General features: G+C 41.1%; 1 protein-coding gene across 1 annotated transcript; it reads right to left on the bottom strand.

The window, feature by feature from the left end:
• Positions 1 to 9,305: 9,305 nt before the first annotated feature.
• On the bottom strand, positions 9,306 to 20,555 carry LOC145391344 (uncharacterized). The gene is made up of 6 exons (XM_080265943.1): positions 20,448 to 20,555; positions 16,979 to 17,124; positions 15,856 to 16,006; positions 13,331 to 13,631; positions 10,751 to 10,832; positions 9,306 to 9,408 (listed from the first exon to the last, which is right to left on the bottom strand). Exons 1-6 carry the CDS (start codon positions 20,553 to 20,555, stop codon positions 9,306 to 9,308), a joined length of 891 nt encoding a protein of 296 aa, XP_080122069.1.
• Between the last annotated feature and the right edge of the window lie 404 nt (positions 20,556 to 20,959).

Here is a 20,959-nt window from a genome sequence, read left to right as displayed (position 1 = left end):
TTAAAGAATGTAAATCATAATAACGACAGCTGTTTGTTTAAATAAAGGGAAAAAGAAACTCACTAAGCCCTGACATAAATGGAATCAAATGGGGACGTTTAACGAAGGGAATCAACTCAGTATTCTTGGATATAAATGAAGGGAAAGAGTTAAAAGATGTTCATTAATCTTCGACATAAAAGGATGTTCACTAAGGTTGCTCGTTAGTTTTCAATTTCTTAGTGCTATTCAAGGCTTTTTTTATTTTTATTTTTATGCAGGGATGATGCAACTGAAAACTGTAAGAAATAATAAACAAAAGAAAGATTCTTGCACACATGGCTTTTAAAAGACTGAAGGTCACAGGCAGAGGGAATTACAGACTCAGGATGACAGTTCCATATTTGACCTGTTGCCAGTTAAAATCTTCCAAACAAGGACTATAGGTATTTTTTCAGCATATTTTTTTTTTCCCTGTGGCAGACTGTGCAGTATATCATAATGACATGGCAATAATAAAAATGCAAAAATAACATACACCATTACACGAAAATAGACAAAAATATAACAACCAATATCAATATTTCATGTAGGGCAATATATGCAAAACATCTATTTTTACCGTTTGGTATAAAAGCACTATGGGTTCTACCAGTTTCATTTTATATACCACATTTCTTTATGACCTTTTGGGCTGATAATTCCTCCCTGTTGTTGTGGTGGTCCCAGACTCATTTTAACTACTCTCAAGAATCACAGTGAATGTTAGAGAAACTAAAAATTGGAATTTAATAAAAGAAAAGAAGCACTATGAGCTTTTGTGTGAGTTAAGCTTCAAAATTACAGTATCCTTACAACACAAATTATCCTTTAATAATCTTTTTCAAACGTGTGCATCATACTATCAGCAATCTACTTTGGAAAATTACATGCCTATATCCTTTGCAAAATTTCTTAGCTCATTTAGCAATATCTCATTCAACAAACCAGATGATCAGCACACACAGATAAGCTACAAAACTGGCATTGTTTTGGATAGTCAGGGAGCAAATACTGTATTGGTAAAAATGCTGAAATTGACACTATATCAGTTCAGTGAAGTGGTTTCCTTACAACACTACTACAGAGGAATACAGGACCACAGCAACAACAGCCTACAATTTACTGAAAAGCAATACAGGGCTGCCCGTATATATCTTGTGTGTTGTCGGCTCAGTCTGCTGGTGTGGGGGACGTAGGTGTTTTAACGACTTTCAGAAAAATTATTCAACAATGCTATGTTTAACTGGGGATTAAATTACTATCTTTGTAAATGCTAGTTGAAATAATACTGTAATATGATGCTGGTCATGAAGAAGTGCTATGGAAAGGAGCCACAGTGCTAACTTATTCTGACAGTAAGGTAAAAGAAGTAAATCTGATCAAGACAAAAATCTCATGTCTCCGTGTGTCATGTTTGTGTGTCATGTCTGTGTGTGTCATGTCTGTGTGTGTCATGTCTCCGTGTGTCATGTCTGTGTGTGTCATGCCTCTGTGTCATATGTATGTGTCATGTTTCTGTGTTTCACGTCTCTGTGGTTGTTCAGTTTGTATATGGATGGAACTATAAGAGAGGTAATAAGTAGGGAAGTGAATATAGTGGAGTGTCTAATGAGCGAGGGTGAAGTGTGGAAACTTCCCGAACTTTTGCACGCTGATATGGTACTGTTAAGTGAGAATGAATGTGAACTGCAAGGCTTGGTGAAGGAGTTTTTTTTGGGGGTGGGTTGGTGGGGGGGTGAGTTTAGGTGTAGGAAATGAATTCTAAAAGTGAGTGTAAAGTTATGGTCTTTGAGGGAAATGAAGTCACAGCATCCACAGTGAGACTGAATGGTGAGGAAATGGAGATTGAGAGTGTATCCATGTACTTAAGTAGTGTGATGAGTAAGGATGGAAAAAAGTGCTTGAAAGGGTACAGCAGGGTATAAACGTTGCTGGATCATCGAAAGCTGTCATTAGGAATAGGGAAGAGAGCATGGAAGTGAAGTCTGGATCCTGTTGGAATGAGACAAGTCAAGAGTGAGAGCAGTGGGAACGAAGTGAGGAGTGTGTGGAGTTTTATAATGAGATGGACAAACAGACAAATGAGGAAGTAAAGAAGCATTGTTTTGCTGTTAAGAGAAATGCTTTGAGATGGTTTGGCCATGTAGAGAAAACAGAGAATGAGAGACGGACTAAAAGAGTGTATGTGAGTGAGACGGAGGTTGAGAAATGGGGGAGACCAATGATGATATGGTAAGATGGAGTGGAGAGATATTTGAGGGAGGGGGGTGGAAGAGAGCATGGAAGTGAAACCTGAATCCTGTTGGAAGGACGCACGAGTGAGAGCAGTGGAAATGAAGTGAGGAGCGTGTGGAATTTTATGGACAGGCAGACAGGTAAATGAGGAAGTAAAGAAGCAATGTGGTGCTGTTAGGGGAAATATTTTGAGATGATTTGGCCATGTAGAGAGGACAGAGAAAGAGAGACTGACTAGAAAGAGTGTATGTGAGTGACGTGGAGGGCGAGACCAAGGCTGAGATGGATGAATGGAGTGGAGAGATATATGGGAGGGAGGGGTGTGTGAGGTGGAGGTAGGTCACTCAAATGGCATTGGACAGAGCGACATGGAAGCAGTTTGTTTGTGGCCACCCCTTATGGGACTGAGGTGTCTGGCAATAGCTAGATAGACATAAAACACGGAGGACAAACATCTCTGCTAATTAAAATGAGTGAACTTTATGAAATCACTGGAAGCAAATGCAAGAGGAGATTTGATTACTTAAAGATAATGCAATCAATGGATGCAAAACAAGCAATCACTAAAAAGTAAGAATGGGTTACGGGAAACAGAAAATGATGTAGGGTAGACCACGAATGCTGACTGAGCCGTTCACCACATCAGTCATCATCATCATTATTATCATCATAATCAGTAAAACAACATCAGAGCCATCATTATCATACCCATCATTGTAAACCATCATCATCATCCTAAACTCTTCTTCCCACCTCAGGATGGGATAACATAGGGTACAAAAAGCAACGACAAAACACATGAAACCAGACATGTTATATACGGATCACCCTGTATTTTTTTAGTATCTGTGGCATATAACCAGGTATTACTGCACCTGTTTCTGATGTACAGGCATGTGCAAAAGTATGCCAACAATACTCTGCCAGCACTAACTTGTATGTCACATTTATCACTTCCCCAAATGACAAGCAAGAAGCATTCCTTCTCGTACACTTTTTATTGATGCTTGGAACAGACATCTTCATATTGTAATGATCATATATTGAAGCTGTCAGGTTATAGTAACAACCTTCAATTCCTTTACTATTCCTCTGAAGAAATATGATGGACTATGAAAGAATGTTAACTTTGGTCTGCCGCCCATACCACAAAATATTTCAAACAACACCTTCCCGTGCTGTAGCTGGCAGAGAAATGTCTACATACTTTTGCTCATGCTTAGGACAGGAGTCTTGGTACACATTTTATGGCCTGTGGAAGCATACGGCTGGCCAAGAGGTAATAAAATACGTAGTTTGGTTTGACTACTAACCAAGGATATTCATTCTTACCTCATAACTATGGTTTGGTGAATTGTAGGTAAAGTGGACATTTCGTGTGCCATGTTCTTACCCACCCCAGCATGGCAGCAGCAGCAGCAGCAGCACCCCGAGCATGGTAGCAGCAGCATCACCCTCAGGACAGCTGCAGCAGCAACAGTTCCCCCACCATGGAACGGCAGAAGCACCTCCACCATGACAGCAGCGGCAGCACACTTTGTCTGGCAGCAGCAGCAGCACCCTTTTTGTGGCAGCTGCAGCATCACCTCCAGCACAACAGCAGCAGCAGCAGCAGCACCTCCACCATGGCAGCAGTAACATCACCCACAGCAGTAGCAGGAACAACAGTACAGCAGCACAAGTAGCACAGGTGGACCCTGAAAATATGGAAGGCTTTTAGGAGATAATCTCAGGTCTGCTGATAATTTAACCCTTTGTCAGTGAAGGAGATTAATATTAATCTTAAGTAACGCCCATAGTATTGGTGCTGGAGTGGCACTAATGGGATGGGGGGGTGGGGGGCTGCCTGATAATATTAACATTTCTCAATCCCATCATTATCCCGCAACAGGAGAATGGCGGACTAGAGAAGAGGAGCTCTGCCTGTAGTCCACTGGGTTCTTGTTTTGAGGAGCCTGGGGTTGCAACTACAACAAGTACCGGTACATGAGACCTAGGATGACCTGATTCATTTCATGTCATTTGTTTGACTCAGTTCCCTGGTTATAGTCCCTCAAGTACTTCCTTATTCCCAGAAAGGAAGATGGTGGACTGCAGCAGATGGGCAACTTCATGCCTGCAGTCCACTGAGGTTCCATCTCAAATTAGCCTGGGGCCACAGCAACTACTATAGCTTGGAGGAAAAGTGGCAAATCCAATTCATTAGGAGAAATTGAACTTCTATCTACCTATCTATCAAATGAACATAATGTATAATGATAACAGTAGAAAAAACATAATAATAATAATAATAATAAAAATAATAATAAGAATAAGAATAACAGTAATAATATTAATAATTATAATTATCATCATCATCGTCATCATCATCATCATCATCTAAACCCCGACAGTCTTAATCCTGCAGGGGAGAAGGGATGCCAAGAACATTTGGTTTCAGTGTTGCCCTGTCCTCTGCCATTATGTTGCCCTCTCGCAACTCACACTATCTATCTATCTATCTATCTATAGCCAGACGCCACACTGTATAAAAAGGATGAAAATTAATACGAAGAGGACCTTGAGCCATGTAATTTTTGGTCCCATGAGGTCTCTCAGAACCTCCTCCCAAGCAACTTGTTTTGAGTATTACATCTCAGTGTTCTCTTGCATATAATTTGTATAATTTTACTGTACAGGAGAGGTGGAGCTTTTATAAATAATACGAACAAACAACAGAACATTACGAACGAGGAACAATTGAGGAGAGCATGTTTTCATATGGGAACTATCATACAATATAACTATGCATCTCCACTATTCATTTACAGAAACATTCCTCTACTACTTCTCTGTCCCCCTAAAGGAGGATGGTGAATGGCATGAAGAGGGCACCTTCAGTCACCAGACAAGGACAATACAACGGCTCTGCATTATTTAAGTAACTCTTCGTGACTAGTATTAATAGGTCAAGCTGGAGTATAGTGGGAAACAGGGCTGTAGATAAATGTAATTCCTTCACAGTGATGACTCTCTCCTAATATGAATAAAACAGTCTGGTGGCAGCAAGTGTAAACTATATGGCATCAGCAGAAGGGCCCACGCTACAGGTAACTTATGCAAAATAAAGGTTTTTATAGCCAAAGAAAAACAAAATCCTGCACCTTTTTCCAACCCTTACATGATGAGGTAAGGTTCGAATATCAAACAACAACAACAACAACAACAACAACATCATCAACAACATCAACAACAACAACAACAACAATAATAATAATAACAATAATAATGAGAACTACGCATGTCTCAATGATATTACAAATGGACCCCCCCCCACACCCACACCCACATCATTCAAGACTCTGTAATCCTGATATCATCACACAGGCATAACTATCCACACACATGCACTTCATAACACCCATCAAAAAATCAGTCCAACACCTTTCACGTTAAATAAACGCTGTTAACCCTAGTCCTGTACCGCCCCATACAACACACGTCCAATCATCTTCATCCACTGAAAAAAAAAAAAAAAATCAAATATACACGAAAATGTGATACTGGTCCTTGGTCTGAATAAATCTACGCTATGTATCCAGCTATCTATAGCCAGACGCCTTAATCCCATACAGGGTGGCCACAAACAAATTGCCTACAAGTCTCCATGCCCCTTACCATTTCACCGTCCTCCCCTCCAACCCAAACACTTTCTCTCACATACATCTCCACTCCTCCACCTCTTCCTCGATCTCTCTCTCCCTCTCCCTCAACACCCTATTCCAAAAGAGGAGGATGGTGGACTGCAGGAGGAACGTAAATAATGGTTTCCCATCCAAAGGGGATTGGGACCTCAGCAATTAAAAAAAACAAAAAAAAAAACATCCAGACTCTTACCAGAGACTGGAGGAAGATGCCTGGTAGAACCATAATATGGCAGCTGGCTGGTATTGATGAAGCAACTGGTTGGTATTAATCTGGCAGCTGGTTGGTATTAATCTCGTAGCTGGCTGGTATTAAAGAGGCAGCTGGTTGGTATTAATTTGGCTTTCTTCTCCTCCCATCCCCTTCTCTGTAGACAGTTTCCATGGCTGAATGAACTCTCACCTGAAAAATATATTGCACATTAGTCCTTTCCTCCCAAACCTTGAATAATGAAATGATCTAGTTGGCAGCAAAAACAGTATCATTTGGGGATTACAAGAGCTTAACCATCAGGCAGTTGCCAATATGAATTACGGCTTAAAAAAAAGAGAATTAAAAAAAAAAAATTCATTCTGCAGCCTACGGTCTTAGTCTGCCCTGTTATACAGATTCAAAGAGCGCATACCTCCTCCTACACCAATAAAACATTATTCCTGCAACCGGATCCAGAAGCACCTCAGTGTCCAATTACCTTTTCCCTGACCCACTGTCCATCTATCCACCAGACTTAATCGAAATACTGTAGAAACTTTTTGAGACATCGTGTACACGGTGCATACATAACCTCCGTCCAACTTCGTTGGCGAAGTTAACAAGCAACAACAGGGGACTCTTTAGCTGAATTAAATGGTCCGAGTATGAAGAATATACTAGCAAAAGAAATCTTGTTGAATGGATTGAGAGTAAATCACATGTTACGGAAATATATTTGATTAAATGTTAACGTATCAGGTGGTCTCCTCTTTGAAAGGATACTAACTCTGCCCCTGACAGATGCAGGAAGAGTCCGATTATCTGAATTTCAACTAAGAAATGTTACCGAGCTTCACCAATACCGACCGACATCATAAAAACACCCCTGCTAATACCATTACAGAATTCCTGAAGGATAAAGCCCTAATATATATTCGATATGGATGGTGGGAATTAGTGCTGAAGTGGTGACATGTGAAGGTGTATGGCATGGAGGAGGATTGCTGGACCTGAGAGAACACTTTACTTCTCATGTTTTTGCCTAGAGTCGGGGAGGGAAGGATCTTTAGTGGATCAACCTTTCTAGCATAGTTAAAAGTTCTTCTTATTCCAATTTTTCAATCTGCTGACGACTGAGATCCGCCCAGAATAAACTGCAGGGTTAGATGCAGACCTCAAACATTTTACTAGTAAGGTTAATTCCTACGATGAATAAAATCACCTGAAGACAGCAAGGATAATAAGGTGTACTCAGGGTAACCACTTCACTCCTATGACATAAGTTTGTTCATGCATACTTCAGTTTTATTACAAATTATGAGAGAGAGAGAGAGAGAGAAAGAGAGAGAGAGGGAGGGAGAGAGAGAGAGGGAGAGAGAGAGAGGGAGAGAGAGGGAGGGAAAGAGAGAGAGAGGGAGAGAGAGAGAGAGAGAGAGAGAAATGGGGGAGGGGACGTAATGTATTCATCACTAACCAGCTGTGTACGATTCCTTAATTATACGGCCTATAATTCTAAGCAACGTTCCTTCTATCAACATACCCGGGAGAGTAATTTCACTTAGGATGTTCGGGTTTATTTACACTGGACATGGCGCCGACCTGCATGTACTTATACCATCATCTTCCCGCGTCCCTCTCACACACGATAAGGGACTGTGGCAAGGCTGAGGTTAGGTAACGTGACAGTAGGCTGGTTTAAGGCAAAGACACGGCTTTCCTGATGATATTTTGCCAGATTAGTTAATTTTTTTTTTATACCTGCCGAAAATGGAGGCTGCCATATCGACCCTTTGTAGAGAAGCTTGTTTATTATCTCAAAAACGGTCTATATCCGTGGGATGTTTATGGAAGAAAAAATGCTTAGAATTGTAGTTAGTATAATGGAGGCCTGTTGATTTTCCCGGCATGAGTTTGGTGTAAAGTTTAAAAAGTTTACCGACGTGAGAGACTAACAAGGAGAGGGTATGAGAGCGAGTGGAAGGGAGGAGAGGGAGTGGGAGACCGAGGATGAGATGGAGGGATGGAGTGGAGAGGTATATAAGAGAGACGGAGGTATAAGATGGGGAAAGGGCAGCGAAATGGTAGGGGACAGGGCGACATAGAGGAGATTTGTCTGTGGCCACTCCTTACGGGATTATGGCTTCTGGCTATAGATAAAATTTGTGCTACCTTCAGATGATTTTATTCAACTTAAGATTTCCCGTACTGAAAAAGGGTTACTGAAAGCTGTATCTGACCCCTGCATTTCGAAAAGTCAATCTTCAGGTGAATACAATTACCTGCGGATAGGAAAAATGCACAAAAATGGCGCCCTTGGATTTAAAGAGTTAATAATGATGTTAAGACGTACAGGACGGCCCATATATAATGCTCTCGTTCCATTCCTCTGGTGTTACTGGGACGCCTCAGTCAGCGCTATGATTATCTACCCTGCATCCTTTATTTATTTCCAACTCCCACTGCCACAACCACGTCCATACCAGCAAATTGAGCCGTTCCCACAACACGCAAGATACCACCAGGCTAGTTTTTCTTAAAGCGCTATCGTCCCACCCTGTGTGTTAGAGCAGATGCTTAGATGCTTAGAAGCCGCCGCCTAGTCTAATCTGGTGACACCCTTTTTAGGTTACTCCTCCTGTTACCAGACGATTTTACTCAGCTTAGAAAAGGTGTCTTATACTGAGGGTTAATGAAGCCTACCGTATAGCTAACGTCTCCATCTTGAAAGTTGGTCCATCCCTGAATAAAATCGTCTGGATAGCAAAAATAAAAAAGTAATCGGATAGAAGGGATTATTAAAACAGTATCCGAGATTAAAACCTGGAGTACAATAAATAATAATGGTAAAGTACCATATACATTAGGGGCAGATGTTTAGACGCATCACTCCTTTTGCTTTCGTTACTATGCCGGCACTGTGAAAGCCGTCACAGTTTTGAAGCGTCACATAGTACAGTAAACAAATAAGAACCACATGTAGCTAAGTAACTTCCTAACAAAGCATCGTAGGGAATTTTAAGGTAAGTAAAATTGATATAATGCTTAAAAAAAAAAAAAAAGTACGTTTGATGGCCACCGCAGACTTTGCAACTGTGGCCAAGGATGATCTGAAACGTGACTACGGTGCATTACAGGCTTAAATTGCCCTTCTCCCGTAGTTTACCACACTCCTCTCATAGGTTAGGGAAGTAGGCGAGGAACGTATCTAGAACCAGGCAGTGTAGCCGCCAGGTTTTATAGATGCCACCACACAAGGCATCCCACTCCAGCATCAGCCTGCACATCCAGTCACACATATACCTCAAGTACACAACAGCCACCTTTAACTAACATATATTGTTGCACAAAGCATCGTTAAGCACCATAATTAACACTACAAATAAGTGTAATGTTGTACTCTCACCCTTACTCAGCAGCAGTGAATCTTCCTCATCTCGCGTCAGCCAGGCAAATGGGAAGATCTGGCGGTTTCAGGAGTTCATAGGGATCGAAGCTGGAGGGTGAAACCGGCAATGGAGAACTCGAACATCTGATACTTCCTCCTTCGCGGCTGTGATTGCTTGCTACTTTGAACTCTAGTTATATTTAGACGATTTTATATACATCAGGAGAGAAACGTGGAACTTAGGGGTTAGATAGAGCAATCATTAATGCCTAAATATGAGAAGCTTTTCCTTGGCTAAATAAAAGCGTCTGAATTGTGGATCTGGTGATGGAGGCTTCGACCAGCCGATGACTTCTGTCTGGAGTTTAGTTTTTCTTCATCCACATATATTTGGATAGATTTCGACCGTAAGAGTTAAACATAGCTTCATTACCCCCTCCGATACGGGACGCTTTTCCTGAGTTAAAATATAGCGTTTGATGGTAAAAAGAATAAAGCGCTGGAAGACGAGGTGGGATCAAAACGAATCGCAAAACGAAAGACGAACCTTCAGATCTTCACGATAATTTCTACTCGTGGGAGGATGATAGAGTGAATTACTTTAGACTCTCTATCTCTGATAAGTATTTTATAATCTGGGACGCAGACTGATAACATCTATAGACAGTCAGTTTAACTTGGCAGAGTTTTCCGTCCTTTTGCAGCTTCGTCTCCCTAGCTCTGTGGCAGAATGTGGCAATATTACGGCTCAGATTTTTTCCATATAATTCGTGACTAGCACCGTATTTTGTTGTTAATATCTTGTTATAGTTTAGCAATGAAGGTGGGAAGATGGTTAGTTAGAGTGGAAGGAGTAAAATAGCCATAGGCGTTCCATAATTATCCGTCGACTGTCAATGGTTTGCCTTCAGTTTCATGATCGAGGTTCAAAGCACACGATCGCAAGACTCGGGTTAGATTAGATTTTGTCCTCCATATATTAATTAAGTTACCCCTTTAAGTCTCGAGGAAAGACCATTATGTTTTACACTTGCTTACCCCGCACGATTTTACTCGCTTTTGGACAACGTTATACGTCTGAAGGTTAATGACATATTTAGATTTAATCTTTGGCCAGTTCCAGAGAAAACTGTGGTGAGAGAGAGAGAGAAAGAGAGAGAGAGAGAGAGAGAGAGAGAGAGAGAGAGAGAGAGGAAGGGGGGATGCGTTCTAAGTGCTCTCTAGTTCAGTTACATTCTTAGCTTTGTCATGAACAATGTGGTCACCGAAAATGGTGTCTTGGCCTCGCCATCTGGGTCATGATCGTCAGGGGTAACTGCAATAAAAGATAAATGACAAAAACTTACGAGGAGAACCAAGATAGCGTACCTGAATTAGCGTGATTCATTTATTAAATTATTTATTGCTGCAGAAAGGAAAATAATTCGTGTAATTTTATCAGCCTCAGGGAAATTAAAATGCTATGATGTCCTCCGGGATCCCAGGAAAGAAACCTGGGAGGGGAGGGTGGACTCTTTCTTCACAGACTATAAAACAACGATGGGATGCGAATTATATAATTATAACGACTTCAATCTGGAACCAGTGTCTATGAAACAAAATAAAATAGCGAATATTCAATTGATTAATGCCAGTGTGCAGGACGATATTACTTGCGGTCTGTTTTTTTTGTATTTTTTTCTGACTCTGGGTATTAGCCGGGTTGCCCGTCCTCTGAGGCCCAGCAGTCGTCCTCTGTGCCACACAGCTGCACATGTCGCCACGTCAGAAATAATATCCACCTTTCATATTGATTTCAAGCTATACTAGAGCTGTCTCCTTCAGGACTGGTGCACTGATATTAGCGGGGGTATTTTTACGACATGCTCGTGGGTCTTGTGGAAGATCCATAAACTCTGTATTAATGAGATGTAGTTAAACTGTTGCCTGCCTCAAGCTGGGCTCGAACTCCCGTCATTTCAGCCAACAGACAACCTCTCTAAACCACACGGCCATCGCCTCCTCTTGTCTTAAAATAACCTAACCACCTACCTCCTGAAGTTATTCCACTTACTTTACACTGACTTTCAGTTCTGTCTCACCAAGTAACTCTACATCTTCTCTCAAATAACCCATTTCCACTTCGCTCATTTTTTGTTTGTGTCCTTCCAGAAGAATCCAAGTTTCACTTCCATATCGTGCGTGAGAATGGGGATCGCAGTACTGTCAAGCACCGACCTTTTTTTTTTTTTTCCCTTGCTCACATCTTTATTTCTAATTACTGCTCTCAGTGAACATGGAACCTTTATTCCCTGCTGTACCTTTTCAATCGCATCATCCTTTGAATTCTCATCTTTCTTTACCACATCGCCGAAATAGCTGAAGGCGCTCACATTCTGCATTTCCCGACCTTTCCGCTTCACTGTGCATTCTGTCTTCTCAAAGACTATAACACTGCTCGTTCCTACATTCACTTTTTAATTTCTTAAACAGAATGATTCACCAAGACCTCTAATTCCCACTCATTTTCACTTAACACTGCAGTGACATCAACAAACAGAAGTTCAGGCAGTTTCCAAACCTTATCTCCTCTCAGAAAGGACACTCCTGGATCCACTGCTGTACCCTGTGTTTCTGACACAACACTACACAACAATACAATACACTACACACACACACACACACACACACACACACACACACACACACAGCCTGCGGAGAGAGAGAGAGAGAGAGAGAGAGAGAGAGAGAGAGAGAGAGAGTTTGTATGGACTGTAGCCCGAATGGACTCACTCACAGTTACTTCATCTAAATAAATTTCCACCTACAGTTTTCACCTTATTCTCTGTAATCCCTCCACACTTAAACCCGTGCGGTATGCATTGGGTGGGGGCGGGATGCTTCTCGTGATACAAAGTAATGTACCTTATCTTCATGGATCCGTATTACATAACTAGAACGTGTACGGCAGAGCTTCCCGTCCATATCATACACGTGCAAGATAGATCCTCTTATATATACATACCGGTACATATACATACATACATACGTGCATGCAATGTATTCTGATTACCATGCAAAAATATTTTTTTGTCAGTTTAGATAAGGTATTTGCTCCTGAAAAGTATTTTACACAGGGTTGCTTGAGGTACAGAGAAGAGTGAGTCTATTGATAAACTTTTAATATCACTTAAGACATTCTAAATAAATAAAATAGGCTACCAGTACACTTATAATTTTTTCACTGCTAAATAGACAGCATTTCTGAATACAGTATAATATAATCAACCATGGAACTGATGAGGAAACAGTCAATCTGTGTGTATTTATTTGAATAGACGCGGAAAACGGATCAGAAAGTACAGCATACCTCAAATAGTTTTATGTTGACCCTATTAGCGGAATATTACTGCATTTTTGATGTATGGTATCGCAGTTACACTATTATATATTTCTGTACTGCATTGTGACTGCAGTTTAATTTTGTACCACCAATTTCTACAGCACAGACCTTGCTGAGTACTGCACAGTTATCACCTGAAAGTAATCACAAGAATGGGATCAGTGTCTCAGCATCTGGGGAGAACGTCACTTCCTCAATGCTCACAGACGCATCGCCATCACCCAAAGGAGTGTCTGAAGGAGGAAGCATGACCATGGGTGTGGTTCCTCGGGAGAGTGGGCGAGTGAAGGGATTTGTGCTAGTGGCAGATGTAATGGTGGCTGGGGTGGTGATAGTGGTAGATGTAGCCGTGGTGGATGTTGTAGTATTAGTAGGTGTCGTGGTGGTGGCAGTGGTGGTAGCAGTGGTAAATGTGGTGGTGGTAGTTTCACCGGTAGGACATTTTTCCCTGCTTCTGGGCCCATGTCTTTCTCTGCTTCTGTGTCTGTGCTTCTCTCTGCTCCGTGGTCCATGTTTACCTCTGCTTCCGGGCCTGCGTCTGTGTTTCTCTCTACTCTTGGGCCCACATTTTCCTGGTCTGTGCTTTTCCTTGCTTCTTCCCTTCGACCCACGTCTCTCCTTGCTCCTACCGTGTGGTCCATGTTTCTCTCTGCTTTTGCCTTCTGGTCCATGCCTCTCCCTGCTCCTGCCTTTTGGTCCATGTTTTTCCCTACTTCTTGGACGGCCTCTTCTCTGTGATGGAAAAGTATAATAATTTAATTTACCATTTATAAGATTACCCAAAATTCCCTAAGAAACTACATTACTCTGTTAAACTGTCTTGGTAGTTTCAGATATTTAGCCTGACCCCATTGCATACTGTTTTTTTCAGCAGAGCAGAGATTTCTCGAGCTGGAAAGGAAAGATTAAGCCTTTATTACTCTCATTCACAGTGTCTCCTAAGATGAATAAAATCGTCTATAAATGGCAAGAAAAAATACGTCAGCTGATTTTAGTGGCTAAAATCCAGATAAAAAAGAAAGACTATCACTATAATGCCTTAAATATTACTGTATACTGGAAATAATAAAGCACATTTGGGAAAGGAGGAGATTCTATGCCCATTACTACTGTACATCCCACACTGCCCACGAAACGACTGTAGCTGGTGAAATGTAAAAATGGGTCTCAAACTCTCAATCTTCTCTCATCCCAAATGCTCTCTTGTTCCTGTGTTTATTCTTCTCTTATTTCTGCACTTTCCATCCCAATACCTTAACAATCACTTTATCATATTTTTTTATACATTTTCTAGCTTTTTAAATCTTTCTATGGAAGCTAGTTACCAAATACACATGAGGTATGCTATGAAAAATTTTTTAGCTGCATGATAATTGTCACCGCGATTGCTGAGACAGTATATACAAAATGCTTACGTGAAATGAGGCAACACGAACCGTGGAGTTTTGCATATTCTGAGAGGGGGACAGTGTGCTAGAATATTTTTTGACCTTTGCTCGCGCATTGTAGCTCAAGTGATGGTCTCAATATGGAAAGAAACTTCCTCTAGATGTTAAGGTGCGTTCTGGTGCGTAACACGCCCCTTTATGTCTTTTTGTTCTAGAGTCCTGACAGATGAATAAATAAATAAAGCAAGGAAGAAAGACAGCAGTAACACAATCGATATTTTTGCGACCAGATATCGCGACTCCTACACAGGGTGGGGGGGCATTGGGCTTAGCTTTACACTTAAATGACGAAAGTCTTCTTGTTATACTAAAAGCTGGGCTTTGTGAACGATTGGTGGTTGCGCCCATGTGCCTTTTGTACATGACACAGTAAGAATTTACGACATTTCTACAAAGTAATTGCTACCGCGATTACCGATGTAGCACATGCGGGATCTAATACCCCGCCACATATAGGGTTAAATTCACAAAAGCAGAGTGCAACACCCGCTCACACTAGTTGGTCTAAGGGCCAAATATGTAACTTGCCTTATGACCATGACCTTCAGCAAATTGCTTAGAAACTCGAATTACTTCATTCTTGACTGGATCTTGACTCTTCCGCCAAGTTTGGTGCAAATCAGAGCATAACTGGGTTGACCTTGACCTCCTACCTTCACACTCACTCACATATACTTTATCATTATCATTATGATGACTCTCTCGGAAGCATTATCAGATACCTACTACCTGACTCAGTGACCGTGGCTTAATTCTCAGTTTTTGATGGCAATAAATAAACAATAAATATATAAAGATATATACGGTAGAAAAAACTTACCCTTTTACTCTTGTTAGCCTTCCTCTTAATGCGAATGAGTTGAATGTGGTCCAGTTCAATAGGTGTAGTAGGGTTGAGCCTGTGCTGGAACAAGGCCAAGAATTGATTAACACACAGGCTTCTATGAATCACTCTCAACTAAATAACATCCTTTGGCATTAACTGGAACAGGATACTAGACTTCATCTGACCATGAGAGGGCTAATGGTACCAGTATCAACACTCTTAGTCTCATATGACTCCCTTTCAGCTGAACAAAATGATCTGGCATTTGCTGGAACAAAATGCTAGAGTTGTTCCGACCATGAGAGTTATAGCTTGTTTGATAAAGTTGGTCTCTACACACTATTGTTAGACGCTTTTATTCAACTGACTGGAGAGGTTGAGGGTCAATGAAGGCTGTATCTAACCCCTCCAGTTCGAAAAGTCTCTCTAGCTGAATAAAATCGTCAGAGGATAACATATACTACTACTACAGCTACTACTACTACTACTACTGTTACTACTACTACTGCTACTACTACTACTACCTCTACTAGAAAATACGTGCTTGGATTAAAGGGGTTAACTGGATATAATTGTCTGGTAGTAGCAAGATCAAAATGGAAGCGACGTCACCGTAATGAAGGAGTTAATGCGTCCCTAGGAGAGAAAGAGAGAGAGAGAGAGAGGTATCACATGGTCACACCTGCTGTACAGTGTTCATGAGGTACTGTGCTGGTTGGTGGTGGTGGTGGTGGTGGTGGCGTTGTGGCGGGTATTGGTACGCCATTTGAGCTGCATCAGGCCCACCCTCTTCTTCCCGGACTCTCTCCCTTGTTTGCAGTTTGTACAGCAATCTGAAACAAGGCGGGGCAATGTCAGCACAGACAGAGAAGGTCTAAAGTACTGCCTATCAACTACACGAAGGTCATTAAAGCAATCATTTTTATTTTTTGCTGTCAGATTTTTCTCCTACAGTACGACCACTAGCGGTTGATGTTACACCCAGGTCCCCTATTGTACTGCTGGGAGAACATGGACATGGTGGTTTCAAGTTATGTTCAAGAATCTGAACAGCCTGAGAATCGAACTATCTTTCTTCCAGTTGCGAGTTAAATTAGTGCACCACCTGCTCGCCAGATGTTATTTAAATCATACATTCTTCATAACACACTTTGATGGACGCAACAGGGAAGCAGGGATGGTATTTATCAAGGATCCTGACCTATTTGTAGGATAAACACGTCTACATTAACGGTTACTCATTAGCACTGATCCTACATGTATCGTATATTGTCATTATAATATCAACTTTCATATGAGTGAATGGTGGTGCACAGAATTGCCAAGTTATCGGTTTTTCCGTTAGATGTAGAACTATTCACTTCCATTTAACAACAATTTCTAACTTCTAGCAACAAAACTAGCGGTATTCTTTGTATTATTTCACAGGTATAACTTTATTCAAGACATTATTGTGCAGTGTTAACTGTATCTTAGATATATTAGCACTCTTTATACCAATTTTCATGTTATTATTTGTTTTTAACAATATCTTAGCGACTTTGAAAACAGTAGAGCGATATTTGTTGCAGTCAGATTTGGTAACTGTTGTGGTGTGATTATATTCACTCTACTATGGCCTAAATTAACCATCTCTTCATCTTGCATGCAGAGCCATAAAAATAGGTTAACACTAGAATATGGTACTAGCCAGAAGTAGTGCTATGGAAAGGACGAGGAGCCGTAGCAGTGTCCTATTCTACCACTGAACTACAGGATTTAAGCTTAAAGAAAAATTCAGCCAAGTTAAGGTAAACAGACTGTACCTGGAGAGCTGGTCGTCCTCCTCGCCTGACTCCAACATGATGTCGTTGTAGTCGTTGTGGCGGTGCAGGAGGTGGTCCATGTGCTTCACTGTGTCCAGCAGTGACCACTCCTGCTTCTCACCAACACTCTTTGTCTCCGTCTCAGTCTACCGGAATGATGTAACAATCAGAAGAAGAAGAAGAAGAAGAAGAGGAGGAGGAGGAGGAGGAGGAGGAGGAAGAAGAAGAAGAAGAAGAACAACAACAACAACAACAACAAGAGCAATAACAACAACAATAACTTGGGATGAAGCCCATCACTGCTATGACGTACTTTTCATTGCCTAAGGCGAATAATGGAAGATAAGGAAGTAAAAGAATGGATGGAAGAAACAAAGTGGATTAATGACATATATAAGGGGATACAGTACATGACTGACAAGTTTTGCACCATTTTTCAGTCTGAGAGTGGACCACAAGCATTACGAAGCGTGAAGCTGAAAATGTAAATTTGAATGGTGACCTACGGGACGTATGACGCATTTCACTTGATAGTTCTCTTACTGCCGTGCTTTCCTTTTTCTTTTTTTTTTTTTTTTTTATCATTCACATATATTATTGGGAAGTAAGTTTGGGATGAAGCTGAATGTCATCCTGAAGTTGACAAACAAGCATCCGCTCCTCGTACAATTGGCACAGCATCTAGCGGCAATAATGGCTAAAATAAAGGAATAGTCTAGCCAATATCTAGTACTACAGAAATACATTGATAGAAACTGTGTCTTATCTGTAACCTCAGAATTATTTGCAGTATACGTATCTCACCTTAACCCCTTCCACCCGATGGCGTTATTTTTTTATTGTTGATACCTCCAGACGACTGTTATCAGATTAGAGAGCAGCTGTTAGTGAAAAGGGTGAATGGAGGCCTGCTATACTAAATGAAATACATAATAGGTCCTCTGGCTTAAGGGGTTAGGGACACTGCTTAGTTAAATATACTCAGTGTAATCCCATTACGCAGCTTTATTTCTGTCATGCCACCTCCAGACGATTTTATTCAGCTCGGGAAAGACTGCTGTTACTGAAAGTGTTAAGTAAAGCTGTATCTAACCCATCCAGTTCGAACAGTCTCTCCAAAGCTGAGTAGAATCGTCTGGCAAAAGTAAGAATAAAGGAAAAATATCGTCATGGTAGTAAAGAGGTTAACAGGATCCTGGTAGTGTGGTAATATACAGTATGTGAATCTGTCTCATGAACGGCTGCCACCACTAACACTGCTGAATGGTTGAAATGAAAGTTCTTGTACAGTTGTGGACAGTCATATCTCTCCAATTTTTAAGTCGAGTCATTATGAACCACTGGCACAATATTCTGGCAAGGTGTTTGTGTTACGAAAGTCGCCTCATTGGATTTCGAAAGTCATCGTTCACTGCCTCGGTATGTATTGTAAGGAAGTGAATTAGTAATAATATCCTCTGACCCATATTTTTATCAGGGCCTGGACTCGGAAAAAACGGAATAAACAGAGAAAAGAAAAAATCAACTCTCCCTACTAACCCATATTTTGATTTGCTGGAGGAATAAACAGACATGCGAGGCTCCTGATTCCCCCCTTTCCTTGTCCTTGCGAATATGAAAAATATCACGTGATAATTTTCCTCTCGTAGTGCAGAAAGGAAAAGAGATTTGGCCAAATTCTAGAGCCTCTTTGCCTTTCCTTAAAAATCAAATCATAATTAGGACAGGCAGTTCATTGTAAGTTCGTCAGTAAATCTGGGCCCATTATCTTTCCTTTTAATTACTGCATTTCAAGGAAAATAAAAATGATTAAAACTCTCATGCTCCTCATAATTGTGAAAATGTCTAACGCAGCATGATGCAAAGTTTGTCATTTGATAATTCAAAATTTGTGAGTCATACATTCGATAATATTTCGTGTTAAACAGAAGAGCATAGGGTGAGGAAAGGAGTGAAAGTTGCACCCTGTGACACCATGTAGGAGTCGAGGGGGTAATTACCCGACATAGCTAGTAAAAGTATATTACATTTTGTCCCCTGGCAAACAGTTGTCATGATAGGAACTGTCCGCATTGTTTTCCTGTTTGTGTAGTTGTAGGGACTGTTCGAGCAAACAGAAGTGGTAGAATTTATTAAAATTTAACAGAGAATGAACCAGTTCCAGAGAAGGTGAGCTTGACTGAGAAGCAACGAAAACTCTACACACTTTCTTTTGATTGTATCAGTAAGAATACAGTTCGCTGACAGGATCTCGTCTCTTCAGTTGTTACTATATTTTCTTGTTAGCTAAGTATTAGAAAAGCATTTTGTAGAATGTTAGCCACAATTTAAATGTACAAAACCAACATTTCAAGACAAGCTTGTAAAGGTTACCGTATTTAAACAGCCGTGAAAAATTAGACGAAGTTCTCCATTTACGCGCAGGGGTGTTCTGTTCAAACGATTTTCTTCCATGCTCATCACAGGGTTTGAAACTATCTTTATTAAGGGAACATTTCGACAAGAGCAGTGACGACATCTGAACGAAGCACAGACATGAAATAAAATGCAGTGTGAGGCATAGTAGTACGGAAACTGAAAATGTGAGAACATTTTTTTTTTTTTTAATGCACAGTCTTTGGATGTACTGCAGGTAATCCGCTTCCTGAGACTCAGCATCTTCATATTCGCTTGTGTGTCATATACATCTTAATATTCTCTTGTGTGTTATTTACATGGTTTTAATATCGGCACAGCTTGCATCAACAGCATACAAGAGGATACTGGGGCATAATATCCATCTGTCTATCTGTTTGTGGTTATATGTCTTCATCTAGGAAGGAGTGGCCACAAGCAAATCGCCCCCATATCATCCTGTACTCTGCCATCAAGTTGCCCTTTCTCTAACACATCACCTTCACTCCCATACCTCTTGTCTCTGCCCCTTCCCTCCAGGTCATCCATGGCCTCCCCCTCCCCCTCCACCCCACTCACATACACTCTTTTAGTCAATCTTTCTATCTCCATTCTCTCCATACAATCAACCCATCTCCAGGCACTACACTTATCGCTTTCTACACACCGACAGACACACTACAGCTCTCCTTATTTTTTCTTTTTTTTTTTTCGCTTGTCTATCTGTCTACCTACAGAACTTCACATATCCCTTTCAGATAACTCCTTTCCATTTCATTCACTGTCGATTTGTACCCTTTTAACAGAGTCCAAGCTTCACTATCACACGTTAAAATGGGAATCACAATACTGTCAAGCACAGTTTCATTACCTCCATTCCCACTTCCCTATTTCGTATTAATGTGCAGAATAAATTACTAAGGAAATATGTTACGAAATCTCTGAAGCAACTTACAACACAACCCTAGGCATCCACACGCTTCAACCGGCACGTTCGACCCGGTTTGCGCCGTTACACTGATGGGCATAATTATGAGTGTGTACGATGCCAAGACAAGGGGGCTGGGGCACTAACCTGAAGAAGCGAAGGCGTGGTGAGGGTGAAGGTGAGGGCAGGGTGAGGGCGAGAGGGCGGGAGGCAGCACACCACGACCACCACCACCACCAGTATAGCCTTGGCCATCACTCCACTGCAAAAAAAGATTGTTTACAGTTAATAGTGCGGTGGGAGGAAAGATAAAATAATTCGTCAAAGTAAAATAGCTCTACCTACCTGATTGCTCACCTATGCAAGTGGAAAGCATTGTTGTTATATGATTACTGCGTTCAGAACTAAAAGGTACCTAATAACGCTTGCTAACTACACGAGGGTAGGCAGACAATCAGTTTCTACTGTCACAATCTTCTGTTAGAATACGATACACAACAATCGAATCTACTTCCAGGTCCCCAGTTATATTATTCAGCGCACAGGACATAGAACTCTTGGATTTTTAGAGTTGCAAGCTAGATGTGCAAATCATGACACCAGCGGCTGCCCCAGTACCCTGCCGCACCGTTATCCGCAGCCAGGAGAGTCGGACACCA

The sequence above is a fragment of the Coenobita brevimanus genome, chromosome 18 (genome assembly GCF_032717465.1).
Source record: "Coenobita brevimanus isolate Jiangsu-jjx chromosome 18, ASM3271746v2, whole genome shotgun sequence".
Taxonomy (NCBI): Eukaryota; Metazoa; Arthropoda; class Malacostraca; order Decapoda; family Coenobitidae; genus Coenobita; species Coenobita brevimanus.
This window is presented reverse-complemented; position numbering and strand designations above follow the sequence as displayed.